The 13,516-nt window shown below is 41.5% G+C and overlaps 1 protein-coding gene across 1 annotated transcript in view; it reads right to left on the reverse strand.

Annotated features, from left to right (window-relative positions):
• The window catches only part of LOC126427035 (secernin-2), a 106,873-nt gene that overhangs the window by 28,620 nt on the left and 64,737 nt on the right, over positions 1-13,516 (reverse strand). Inside the window, exon 5 of the mRNA XM_050089211.1 lies at positions 4,372-4,670. Within this exon, the coding sequence (XP_049945168.1) occupies positions 4,372-4,670 (299 nt within the window). The remainder of the gene's footprint in view (positions 1-4,371; positions 4,671-13,516) is intronic.

Raw genomic sequence — 13,516 nt, forward strand, 5'->3', positions numbered from 1 at the left:
TCATGTTCTGCACAAACGTGTCGAACACAGGAAGCTGGAAATCTTCCACTTGCTACTGTTACACACCAATTAATAATTACATTTTTTTCCTAATTTTTGAGTTTGGATCTAGTTATCTATGTCATACGTGCATTGAGTGCCCAAATCTGCCAAAATGTAATTCAGACCATACCCACGCAAATTCATTACTCCGAAGATTATTTCCAGTATCCTAATTACAATGCTATGTTTATTTTCACCAGAAACCATAATAATTAGAAGTTGTGAATAACAAATTACCATAACAATATAAAGCAGTAAATTTGGACTGAGGTAATAAGTGATTTTGGAAATACTGGCACATACAATTAGAAAGCTATGACTCCAGACTTTACAGTAACACATTTTAATTTTTAGGAACTAACTTAAAAGATAATTAATACTGAAATCTGAACACACCCAAAATTACGGTTGCTCTCTGAGCTATTACATCTGCTGAATTGCCAAGCTTACCATCACACATCTGTTGACCTAATTTTATAGACCAGATGATATTCTTCATTAACCAGGAGATTAATCAGGAAATTCTATAAATTATCATAATTTCAAGTACAGCAGGATCGTGCGCTCAAGTTACAGACAGGGCACCACAATCAGCAGTCACTGACATGCTATGCGCCCCTTATACTACTGATTGCGGGCTTGCCTTCTGGACTGGCTCATATCTGGGAGTTCAGTGGGGTTGGGCACAATTGGTTGAAGTTTCATGCAGTTACTTGAAAATAGGTAACTCTCAGTGTGAACACTCAAAATAGTTCTGTAACCTTTTGCAATTTACTAACTACTTATTATGTAAACAAAATTATTGCCTGGACATCCACTCTAGTAAATTCCAAACACATCGGTTTATACACAAATATGTAGTTTCACAAATACAAAGTATTAAAACAGCAATCTTTAAATACCACACCCCAACCAACGATCTTCAGTCGACAGTCAGCTATTTAACAATGCCTTCAGCATTAGCCCGACTAAGACCTATGTAATAACTCCACTCTCAGTAATCCCACTGCTGATGTGGTATAGTTCGGGTCACACTCAAGTATGAAAATGCTAACATCTTTGGGTCGGTATCTGCAATCGCATAATAAACTGGGTGTTTAGAAAGTACTCCTAACTTGAAACTTCCCGGCAGAATAAAACTGTGTGCCGCACAAAGTCCAATTCGCTTTTCAGAGCCAAAGGTCCCAAGTTCAAGTCTCAGTCCTAGAGACAGTTTCAATCTGCCACGAAGTTTCACGTGAGTGTGCATACTGCTGCAAAGTGGAAGTTTCATTCTGGGAACATCTCCCAGGCCGTGGCCAAGCCATGTCTCCATAATATCCCTTCTTCCAGGAAGCTAGTCTTGTCAAGTTTCCCAGAAAAGCTTCTGTGTAGTTCAGAAGGTAGAAGATGAGGTACTGGCGAAATTCGAGCTGTGGGGATGGGTTGTGAGTTGTGCTCGGGTGATTCAGTTAAAGCACTTGCCCGTGAAAGGCAAAGGGCTCGACTTTGAGTCTCAATCTGGCACACAGTTTTAATCTGCCACAAAGTTACAAATGACTTCACACTCTGTTGCAAGGAGAAAATTTCATTCTGGAGTCCTCTGAAATTTTTGATGCAAGTTTGTGCTCATTTGTACAAGTTGTGCATTGAAAGGCATAAAAGTCTGTCTATCATCATATTGGCTGACAATAAATGCTTATGAACAATTTTTCTCAAGGACCATATGTCTGTCTGTAATAATGTAGAAACATCTTTGGTTGTTGCAAGCAAGAACTGTGTTTATTGAACCACATTTCATGAATATGTTTTATGATCTGTGCTACGCTGAATGTTTATGGTGAATTATGTAGTGAGCTGTGTTGTGGAATAAGGTGGTTTATGATAAATATTGCCATTGAAACTATCCCTGAGTGTTTGTACCACCCCTGTTTTTGTGCTACATAAACACGAATACGAAAAAGGTCAATTCAAGTTTAATAAATGTGAATAAGTAAGTCTAAAAAGAGCGGTCTTGTGTCTGTCATTGTCTAACACCATTCAGTACTCAAAAAGTTTTCAGTTTCGTTTATTTACTTCTTCGTTTTACATTGTGTAAGGTTAGGAGCCTTACATATGCTGGGTGACAACTGCATCACATGCAGTTGTGGCACGTCACCAGTTGCCCACAAACTGTTGCCTCATCAGGAAAGAGGGAAGGAGAGGGGAAGATGAAAGGAAGTGGGTTTTAAGGGAGAGGGTAAGGAGTCATTCCAATGCCGGGAGCGGAAAGACTTACCTTAGGGGGAAAAAAGGACAGGTATACACTCGCACACACGCACCTATCCATCCACACATACAACAACAAGCAGACATATTTAAAGACAAAGAGTTTGGGCAGAGATGTCAGTCGAGGCAGAAGTGTAGAGGCAAAGAAGTTGTTGAAAGACAGGTGAGGTATGAGTGGCGGCAACTTGAAATTAGCGGAGATTGAGGCCTGGCGGATGACGAGAAGAGAGGATATACTGAAGGGCAAGTTCCCATCTCCGGAGTTCGGATAGGTTGGTGTTGGTGGGAAGTATCCAGATAACCCGGACGGTGTAACACTGTGCCGAGATGTGCTGGCTGTGCACCAAGGCATGTTTAGCTACAGGGTGATCCTCATTACCAACAAACACTGTCTGCCTGTTTCCATTCATGCCAATGGACAGTTTGTTGCTGGTCATTCCCACATAGAATGCATCACAGTGTAGGCAGGTTAGTTGGTAAATCAACGTGGGTGCTTTCACACGTGGCTCTGCCTTTGATCGTGTACACCTTCCGGGTTACAGGACTGGAGTAGGTGGTGGTGGGAGGGTGCATGGGACAGGTTTTGCATCAGGGGCGGTTACAAGGATAGGAGCCAGAGGGTAGGGAAGGTGGTTTGGGGATTTCATAGGGATGAACTAACAGGTTATGAAGGTTAGGTGGACGGCAGAAAGACACTCTTGGCGGAGTGGGGAGGCTTTCATGAAGGATGGATCTCATTTCAGGGCAGGATTTGAGGAAGTCGTATCCCTGCTGGAGAGCCACATTCAGAGTCTGGTCCAGTCCCGGAAAGTATCCTGTCACAAGTGGGGCACTTTTGTGGTTCTTCTGTGGGAGGTTCTGGGTTTGAGGGGATGAGGAAATGGCTCTGGTTATTTGCTTCTGTACCAGGTCGGGAGGGTAGTTGCGGGATGCGAAAGCTGTTTTCAGGTTGTTGGTGTAATGATTCAGGGATTCCGGACTGGAGCAGATTCGTTTGCCACGAAGACCTAGGCTGTAGGGAAGGGACCGTTTGATGTGGAATGGGTGGCAGCTGTCATAATGGAGGTACTGTTGCTTGTTGGTGGGTTTGATGTGGACGGACGTGTGAAGTTGCCCATTGGACAGGTGGAGGTCAACGTCAAGGAAAGTGGCATGGGATTTGGAGTAGGACCAGGTGAATCTGATGGAACCAAAGGAGTTGAGGTTGGAGAGGAAATTCTGGAGTTCTTCTTCACTGTGAGTCCAGACCATGAAGATGTCATCAATAAATCTGTACCAAACTTTAGGTTGGCAGACTTGGGTAACCAAGAAGGCTTCCTCTAAGCGACCCATGAATAGGTTGGCGTACGAGGGGGCCATCCTGGTACCCATGGCTGTTCCCTTTAATTGTTGGTATGTCTGGCTTTCAAAAGTGAAGAAGTTGTGGGTCAGGATGAAGCTGGCTAAGGTAATGAGGAAAGAGGTTTCAGGTAGGGTGGCAGGTGATCGGCGTGAAAGGAAATGCTCCATCGCAGCGAGGCCCTGGACGTGCGGAATATTTGTGTATAAGGAAGTGGCATCAATGGTTACAAGGATGGTTTCCGGGGGTAATAGATTGGGTAAGGATTCCAGGCGTTCAAGGAAGTGGTTGGTGTCTTTGATGAAGGATGGGAGACTGCATGTAGTGGGTTGAAGGTGTTGATCTACGTAGGAGAGACACCATCTGTCTGTATATGTGTGGATGGATATGTGTGTGTGTGCGAGTGTATACCCGTCCTTTTTTCCCCCTAAGGTAAGTCTTTCGGCTCCCGGGATTGGAATGACTCCTTACCCTCTCCCTTAAAACCCAAATCCTTTCATCTTTCCCTCTCCTTCCCTCTTTCCTGACGAGGCAACCGTTGGTTGCGAAAGCTAGAATTTTGTGTGTATGTTTGTGTTTGTTTGTGTGTCTGTCGACCTGCCAGCACTTTCATTTGGTAAGTCACATCATCTTTGTTTTTAGATATATATTTCCTACGTGGAATGTTTCCCTCTATTATAACCACACACACACACACACACACACACACACACACACACACACACACACGAGTGCACTATTACCTGGCTGCCCTGAGTCGGAAATGCGCACGTGACGGGGCGGCATATGCCTCCGTCCACATCGCGCAGCACCTCGAACATGCTCTTGATGCCAAACTTTCCGCCCCCGGAGAGGCGCTCCAGCTGCTCCTTCCCCCTCTGGTAGCGCCCATCGCCGGGTTTCGAGCCGAAGGCTTCTGCGAACGGTGGCCGGCCGCTGCCCTCCCACCGTCCCAGTGAGGTCGCCACGTCCGCCAGGCCCTCCGAGCAGCGGTCGTAGTCGTCAGACAGTGACAGGGCGTTCGAGATGTTGCGGAAGCCGGCTGTGAGAAACAGAACCCAAAACCCGAGCTGCAGCATGTAACGCGCAATATGCCATTTGGCCCACATACATTCTCAAATTTATGATCTTATCTGAAATGTTTTAAACTCCGAATGTATAGAAGTATATGTCGCGCTAGAACAACTACAAAATATTCTCTGACAACTATAAAATTAATTAATCTAAAAAAATTACACTGAAAAAATACATTAGGGAAGGTTGGAAAAGAGCACAGGTAGTCCCAGTCTTCAAGAAGGGTCGTCGAGCAGATGCGCAAAACTATAGACCTATATCTCTGACGTCGATCTGTTGTAGAATTTTAGAACATGTTTTTTGCTCGAGTATCATGTCGTTTTTGGAAACCCAGAATCTACTATGTAGGAATCAACATGGATTCCGGAAACAGCGATCTTGTGAGACCCAACTCGCTTTATTTGTTCATGAGACCCAGAAAATATTAGATACAGGCTCCCAGGTAGATGCTATTTTTCTTGACTTCCGGAAGGCGTTCGATACAGTTCCGCACTGTCGCCTGCTAAACAAAGTAAGAGCCTACAGAATATCAGTCCAGCTGTGTGGCTGGATTGAAGAGTTTTTAGCAAACAGAACACAGCATGTTGTTATCAATGGAGAGACGTCTACAGACGTTAAAGTAACCTCTGGCGTGCCATAGGCGAGTGTTATGGGACCATTGCTTTTCACAATATATATATAAATGACCTAGTAGATAGTGTCGGAAGTTCCATGCGGCTTTTCGCGGATGATGCTGTAGTATACAGAGAAGTTGCAGCATTAGAAAATTGTAGCGAAATGCAGGAAGATCTGCAGCGGATAGGCACTTGGTGCAGGGAGTGGCAACTGTCCCTTAACATAGACAAATGTAATGTATTGCGAATACATAGAAAGAAGGATCCTTTATTGTATGATTATATGATAGCGGAACAAACACTGGTAGCAGTTACTTCTGTAAAATACCTGAGAGTATGCGTGCGGAACGATTTGAGGTGGAATGATCATATAAAATTAATTGTTGGTAAGGCGGGTGCCAGGTTGAGATTCATTGGGAGAGTGCTTAGAAAATGTAGTCCATCAACAAAGGAGGTGGCTTACAAAACACTCGTTCAACCTATACTTGAGTATTGCTCATCAGTGTGGGATCCGTACCAGATCAGGTTGGCGGAGGAGATAGAGAAGATCCAAAGAAGAGCGGTGCGTTTCGTCACAGGGTTATTTGGTAACCATGATAGCGTTACGGAGATGTTGAATAAACTCAAGTGGCAGACTCTGCAAGAGAGGCGCTCTGCATCGCGGTGTAGCTTGCTCGCCAGGTTTCGAGAGGGTGCGTTTCTGGATAAGGTATCGAATATATTGCTTCCCCCTACTTATACCTCCCGAGGAGATCACGAATGTAAAATTAGAGAGATTAGAGCGCACACGGAGGCTTTCAGACAGTCGTTCTTCCCGCGAACCATACGCGATTGGAACAGGAAAGGGAGGTAATGACAGTGGCACATAAAGTGCCCTCCGCCACACACCGTTGGGTGGCTTGCGGAGTATAAATGTAGATGTTTACGACTTATCTTAGAAGAAAGATTAAGGAAAGGCAGAACTACATTTCTAGCATTTGTAGACTTAGAGAAAGCTTTTGACAATGTTGACTGGAATACTCTCTTTCAAATTCTGAAGGTGGCAGGGGTAAAATACAGGGAGCGAAAAGTTATTTACAATTTGTACGGTAAGCAGATGGCAGTTAGAAGAGTCAAGGGACACGAAAGCAGTGGTTGGGAAGGGAGTGAGACAGGGTTGTAGCCTCTCCCCGAAGTTATTCTATCTGTATATTGAGCAAGCAGTAAAGGAAACAAAAGAAAAATTCGGAGTAGGTATTAAAATCCGTGGAGAAGAAATAAAAACGTTGAGGTTCGCCGATGACATTGTAATTCTGTCAGACAGCAAAGGACTTGGAAGAGCAGTTGAACAGAATGGACAGTGTCTTGAAAGGAGGGTATAAGATGAACATCAACGAAAGCAAAACGAGGATAATGGAATGTAGTCAAATTAAGTCGGGAGATGCTGAGGGAATTAGATTAGTAAATGAGACACTTAAAGTAGTAAAGGAGTTTTGCTATTTGGGGAGCAAAATAACTGATGATGGTCGAAGTAGAGACGATATAAAATGTAGACTGGCAATGGCAAGGAAAGCGTTTCTGAAGAAGAGAAATTTGTTAACATCGAGTTTAGATTTAAGTGTCACAAAGTCATTTCTGAAAGTATTTGTAAGGAGTGTAGCCATGTATGGAAGTGAAAAATGGACGATAAATAGTTTAGACAAGAAGAGAATAGAAGCTTTCGAAATGAGGTGCTACAGAAGAATGCTGAAGATTAGATGGGTAGATCATATAACTAATGAGGAGGTATTGAATAGGATTGGGGAGAAGAGAAGATTGTGGCACAACTTACCTAGAAGTAGGGATCGGTTGGTAGGACATGTTCTGAGGCATCAAGGGATCACCAATTTAGTACTGGAGGGCAGTGTGGAGGGTAAAAATCGTAGAGGGACACCAAGAGATGAATACACTAAGCAGATTCAGAAGGATGTAGGCTGCAGTAGGCACTGGGAGATGAAGAAGCTTGCACAGGATAGAGTAGCATGGAGAGCTGCAGCAAACCAGTCTCAGGACTGAAGACCACAACAACAACAACAACAACAACAAGAACAACAACAACAACAACTGTACTACTATGGGAATATATATTATCATAACTGTTGAATTGTGCTTGTGATTGAATTTCATTTTCTGTAAATTATTTACAGTTTAATGTTCTGTGTTTAAATCTTAGTATGACTATACCTTTGTTGATGTACTTTGGAACGATGTTAACTGTGTGTAAGTTGTGTTGTGTTTCCTGGCGGGAAGTGAAGCAAGGAGGGATGTAAAGTTGTTCTATTGTACTCAGTTATTGGACAAATTGTAAATTCAAGTTACGTAGATATAGAAAGTATTTCGCGGAATGAAAACTGTATAATTGATGGCAGCAAGGCATCTAGAACTACTAAATATGAAAATTACATACGAATCAGTTTGTCGCCTATGTTATTTAAGAAACATGTCAACCTATTAGGCTTCCAGACATACAAGAGAATCTGGGTTCCAGACAGGAGGAATTCAAGCAACGGATTGAAGCAGATCCTGAAGAGGGGAAAAAATGAGTATTTTTTCTTTAAAACTACCGCTAGACCCAGCCAATATTTTTTACTCCATGAACATTTATTACAATTAAAGGCCATCCAATTGTGTGTAACAAATGAGGTCGTTAAAAGTGGTCTGACAAATGTCGTGAAAATAATTAAAAATTGTGTTTATTTGGACATGAATCACAGTTGTACAAAATTTCTTAAATGTCAACATTTCTGGTGTCGACTGGAATTACTGTGCCACATTTTACATTTCCCCCACAATATGCTGGTGGCCCGACAGCTCAGGAGCGTGTCCTCATGCACGTCAACTGTCACTTGAAAATGGCGTAATACCCGACACTGGCCAGTAGTGGAAAATACAAAATATAGTCTCCACAAAATGTCATTTCATTAATTAAAAATAATGAGAGATCAAGGGGAGGACCTGAAAAGGAATGAGAATTTATCAGCTACTCCTAAAATACTCACGTATCTGTGAATACGCTAGACATTCCCGTGGTTTCTAAACAAATTATGGTAGACCCTATCAACTGTCAAATAGCAAAAGCACTTACAGAAGGCTCAATCGGTGAAGAAACACAAGAAGAACGTGGACTTTCATCTGGGTCCAGTGGCTCACACTTTGATTACCATCATTATAAGATAATGATCTGATAAATGAAGCGTCACTTTATAATCTCTTACAGGAAGTGTGACTCAAGTCACAGTTAATGCTACTCTACACATTCATAAATACTCTAGTAAAACTAGCCTCTACAATTTGATGGAATACTAATTTTCTAATGGGAAGTCCTTAACAGATTGTAAATAATTTAAGGAATAAAAGTAACAACTCAATGAAAAGATGATGGGTGTGCCACATCAACGGCACATAAATGGGGCTGACAATGTAGCTAGCTTTCTGAAGCTAGCAATATTCTTACGCCCTCTTGTGTGTTTCGATGAAACGGCACCTCGGCATTCAGGTGAGTTGTTACCTTTACACCTCAAATTATTTATACATTGTTAAAGAAGTATGAATTGTTGTGATGTACACCTACAGTAACCCGGCTGAGTGTAACACGATTTGCACAATATTAACACTCTGGAGATGAGTGACGTAGCACTTACGTTGCATGGATTACACTTCCAAAGGACGAGTGACAAAGGATCTATGTCAGGCATTTCTCAGTCCTCGTAAATGTATTCAAAGATTTGTCTTACATCCATCACCTGTATAAAGCTACTAACATGCTTGCACTATCACAATTAAACACCAGATGGCAGCACCAGTCACTTGTACTGGTGGTAACACATCCTGTAAAACTCTTATTGTGTAAGACATCCTATGGAACATTACTAAATGCTTTCTCTGAAAATGGCCTAGAACAGATAGTTTGGAATCCCCATCCATAATCGAATTATATGGCTCTCATGGCAACAAATAGGGCTAACCTCTTCGAGGACGTCCATATCGAAACAGTGACATGGTTGTGGCAACGTTGATTACCAAAGTAAAAAGGACAACTAAAATCAAGCAGAATGATATACACATGTTCAGGAAACAAGACAAAAAGTCAGTGTTGTCCAATTTCAGTAAGGAATTTCGAACATTCAGCACAGGGCAGGTGCAGGAGCATGTAGAGGAACTGTGGCTCAAGTTTAAAAGAACAATTGACCACGCACTAGACAGATATGTTGTATCCAATTGAACACTTCACAATGGGAACGAACCTCCACGATATACAGTCAATGTAAAGAAACTTCAAAAGAAACAGAGGTTACTGGATAATAGGTATAAAAGTGTAGGGCTACAGACAGAGATGCTGAATGAAATGCATTTGGCTGTCAAGAGAGCAATGCGTGATGCCTTCAATGACTACCGCAGCAGAATATTGTCAAATGATATTTCACAAACCCAAAGAAATTCTGGTCATATGTAAAGGCTGTTAGTAACACCAAAGTTGGTGGTGGTGATGACAATTGGTTTATGGGACACTCAACTGTGCAGTCATCACAACCTGTACAAAGTCCCAATTTTTACACCGTCCAATTTGTTTCACAGTCCAATCTAGCGACTGTCAGGGATGATGATGATGATGATGATGATGATGACAACACAAACACATAGTCCTCAGGCACACAAAATCCCCAACCCAGCCAGGAATCGAACCCAGGACCCCGTGATCAAGAGGTAAAAATGCTAGCCACTAGACCTCTAACTGCAGACACCAACATTAGTGTACAGTCGAGACTAGTGAGTAAGACAGGAACTGAAATTAAAGGTTGCAAAGCAAAAGCTGAAATGCTTAGCTCCATTTTCAAATGTTCCTTTACGAAGGAAAATCCAGGAGAATTGCCTCAATTTAATCCTTGTACCACTGGAAAGATGAGTGAAATAAGTATTAGTGTCAGCAGTGTTGAGAAACAGCTGCAGTAGTTGAAACTGAACAAAGCTCCAGGCCCCAATGGAAACCCTGTCAAATTATATACTGAATTTCCGGCTGAGCTAGCCCATCTTCTAACTGTAACCTATCCTAGATTCCTTGAACAAAAAGCCATGCCCAGTTCTTGGAAACAAGCACAGGTCACACCCATCTACAATAAGAACATTAGAAGTGATCCACAGAACTGCTGTCCAATATCCTTGATATCAATTTGTTGTAGAATCTTATAACATATTCTGAGCTCAAACACAATGAAACATCTCAAACAGAATGACCTCCTCAATGCCAACCAGCATAGATTTCGAAGACAATGAATCACGTGAAACCCAAATCACAATTTTCTCACATGCTTTGGATCGAGGTAATCTGGTAGACACGGTATTTCTTGATTTCTGAAAAGCATCTGACTAATTACCACACCCATGCTTATTGTCAAAAGTTCAACCATATGAGATATCAAGTGACATTTGTGCCTGGATTGAGGACTTTTTGGTAGGGAAGAGACAGCATGTTATCTTGGATGAAGTGTCACTCTCAGATGTAGAAGTAACTTCAGATGTTGGGACCCTTGCTGAATATATTTTATATTTTGACCTTGTGGACAGTATTAATAGTAACTTCAGACTTTTATGCAGTTGATGCAGTTATCTACAATGAAGTACTGTCTGAAAGAAGCTGCATAAATATTCAGTCAGATCTTGATAAGAGTTCAAACAGTTGCAGAGGTTGGAACTTGCTTTAAATGTTCAGAAATGTAAAACTGTGCACTTTGTAGCGGGACTTTGAGTTTCGCCGCTTTACACTCGTTCCCTCAGATAACCGTCACACCTGTACGAGCGCTCGATGGCAGAGATAATATATAAGAAAAGGAAAGTACTAAAAATGTAACTCTCTTTGTTTGCTATCTGTCTTGTCTCTCGATAGCGGAAGCTTAATGCAGACGTAAAAACTTATTAGCTAGTCTTGGTCTGATTAAGAGAAAAAACAACTTATTGATGTGCAGACATATTGTGGAAATTTGTATGAAATTCAGAGGATGGAAGCAGCAACATAAAATACGTTGCATTTAATATCAAGACGATTTTGATTTGTATAAATTAGTGATTCCTGGACAATTGCAAGATTTCGGAGCAGCTACTACTTTTCACACAGAAATGAAGTAAGAGATTTTTGAAGACCTGGACGCCGCACGAAAGAAGACATGTTAACACGGTAAAGGATGAGCTCTTGTCTACGCCATTTCCCCCTGCTAATCACATTTTGTTATTCTCTGTTCTTTTTCAAATAATTTTTGTAGTGGAAATTGGTTTGACTTTTGCTCAGAAATGCCACAAGGACCACCCCAACAATAGCTTTCCGAATCACGAAGTCTGATAACTTTTCTGTAATACAAAGTCCGATTTGCGTTTCATTCTTTCCCTTTTTCAAGGTCATTAACGATTTTAAAACCCCCTTTTTACTCACAATTTCTTCCCACATTTTCAACCTTTTCTTCTCCTTTTCTTTTTTATTAACCACTAGAACTGGCGACTGTGATAGGACTCGAACCTGCAATCTTGTTGCAGAGACTGGAACTTGCTTTAAATGTTCAGAAATGTAAAACTGTGCACTTCACTTCACAGAATGAAAAAGCATAGTATCACATGACTACAATATCAATGGGTCCCAGCCGGAATTGGTCAACTCGTGCAAATACCTGGGTGTAACACCTTGTAAGGATATGAAAAGGAACGATTACATAGGCTCAGCCGTGGGTGAAGCAAATGGTACACTTTGGTTTATTGTTAAAACACTGGGGAAGTGCACTCAGTCTACTAAGGAGATTGCTTACAAATTAGTCATATGATCCATTTCAGAATACTGCTTATGTGTAGAGGATCCATACCACATAGGACTAAGAGAGGATACTGAATCTATATAGAGAAGGGCAGCATGAATGGTAACAGGTTTGTTTAGTCTGTGGGAGAGAGTCACAGAGATACCGAAGGAAGTGAACTGGCACTCTTGAAGATAAGACCTTAAGTATCCCGACAGTCTACTAACAAAGTTTCAAGAACCGGTTTAAACAATGTCTCCAGGAATATACAACAACTTCCTACACATCATTCCCAAAGGGATCGTGAGGACAAGATTAAAATAATTACAGCACACAGAGAGACATTAAAACTTTTATTCTTCCCACGCTCCATACATAAACAGAACGGAAAGTAACCCTAATAACTGTAGATGTAGATTGGCGGGAGAGAAATTCAGACAACGCTGTATGTTGCTCGCTTTGTTGTTTTCACACTCCTCCCATCAAACAGTGCATCTCATGAGGCCACATGCAGTGTTGTCTGTTACATTCTTTGTATTTATTTTCAAGATTTCTTGACAGTACAGTACTAAAAAAGACAAGTTGCACCTCCAAACTTGAGTGGAAAGTCTCCGAAGATAAGGGAAACAACAGTTACAAACAGAGTACCTATACTAGTGTTCAAAGTACTACCAATAGCTACAAAAGACTTCTGACATCAGTTGTAAAGCTGTTGAAAACTGACAGTGAATGCTTCTTGTGGAATCACTTAAAGCACCATAATCACATGTAATTGGATACTGGCAATGTCTGCGAATGTTCGTGAAGAATACAGCTTACACATTCTCTGCTTCTCTCCAACTCTTCTGCTCTCATTCTCAAAGACAGCCATCAATTACCCGCAAGCATCTGTCACGTTCATTTGATATTGTTAGGGATTGTCCTTGTTGATCTGAAAGAGGCTTACCCTTCCCATCTCTAAAGCATTTAAACCACAGGGAAACACATTTCTTACTCACTGCTTCACCTATGTACACTTGCACTAACATTCCACAAATCTGTAACTGTTTTTTCTAATTTGAAGCAAAACTTCATGTTAAGGCATTGCTCCATCTTGTACTGATATGAATGCAACAGATGATCAGCACCTGTCTTTGGCAAAGAGTGCAGAAGGGTTGAAGTTTATAAGCAAAGACAGTGTAAGAATTTTGTTGTTTACAAACAAACATTCACAGATGCTGCAGATATCTAACAATAGGTGACCACATTAATTCAAGTGATTCCACGAGATATTTTTGCTGGCAGTTTCAGACAGCCTCACAACCAGTGTCAGAAGTGTGTTGTGGCTAATGATTACTGTCAAATCCAGTGAAGTTATTCTGTTTGTAACTCATTTTTCCTTCATTTCATGAGACCAACCACTGAACAAC

This window comes from Schistocerca serialis, chromosome 11 (genome assembly GCF_023864345.2).
Source record: "Schistocerca serialis cubense isolate TAMUIC-IGC-003099 chromosome 11, iqSchSeri2.2, whole genome shotgun sequence".
Taxonomy (NCBI): Eukaryota; Metazoa; Arthropoda; class Insecta; order Orthoptera; family Acrididae; genus Schistocerca; species Schistocerca serialis.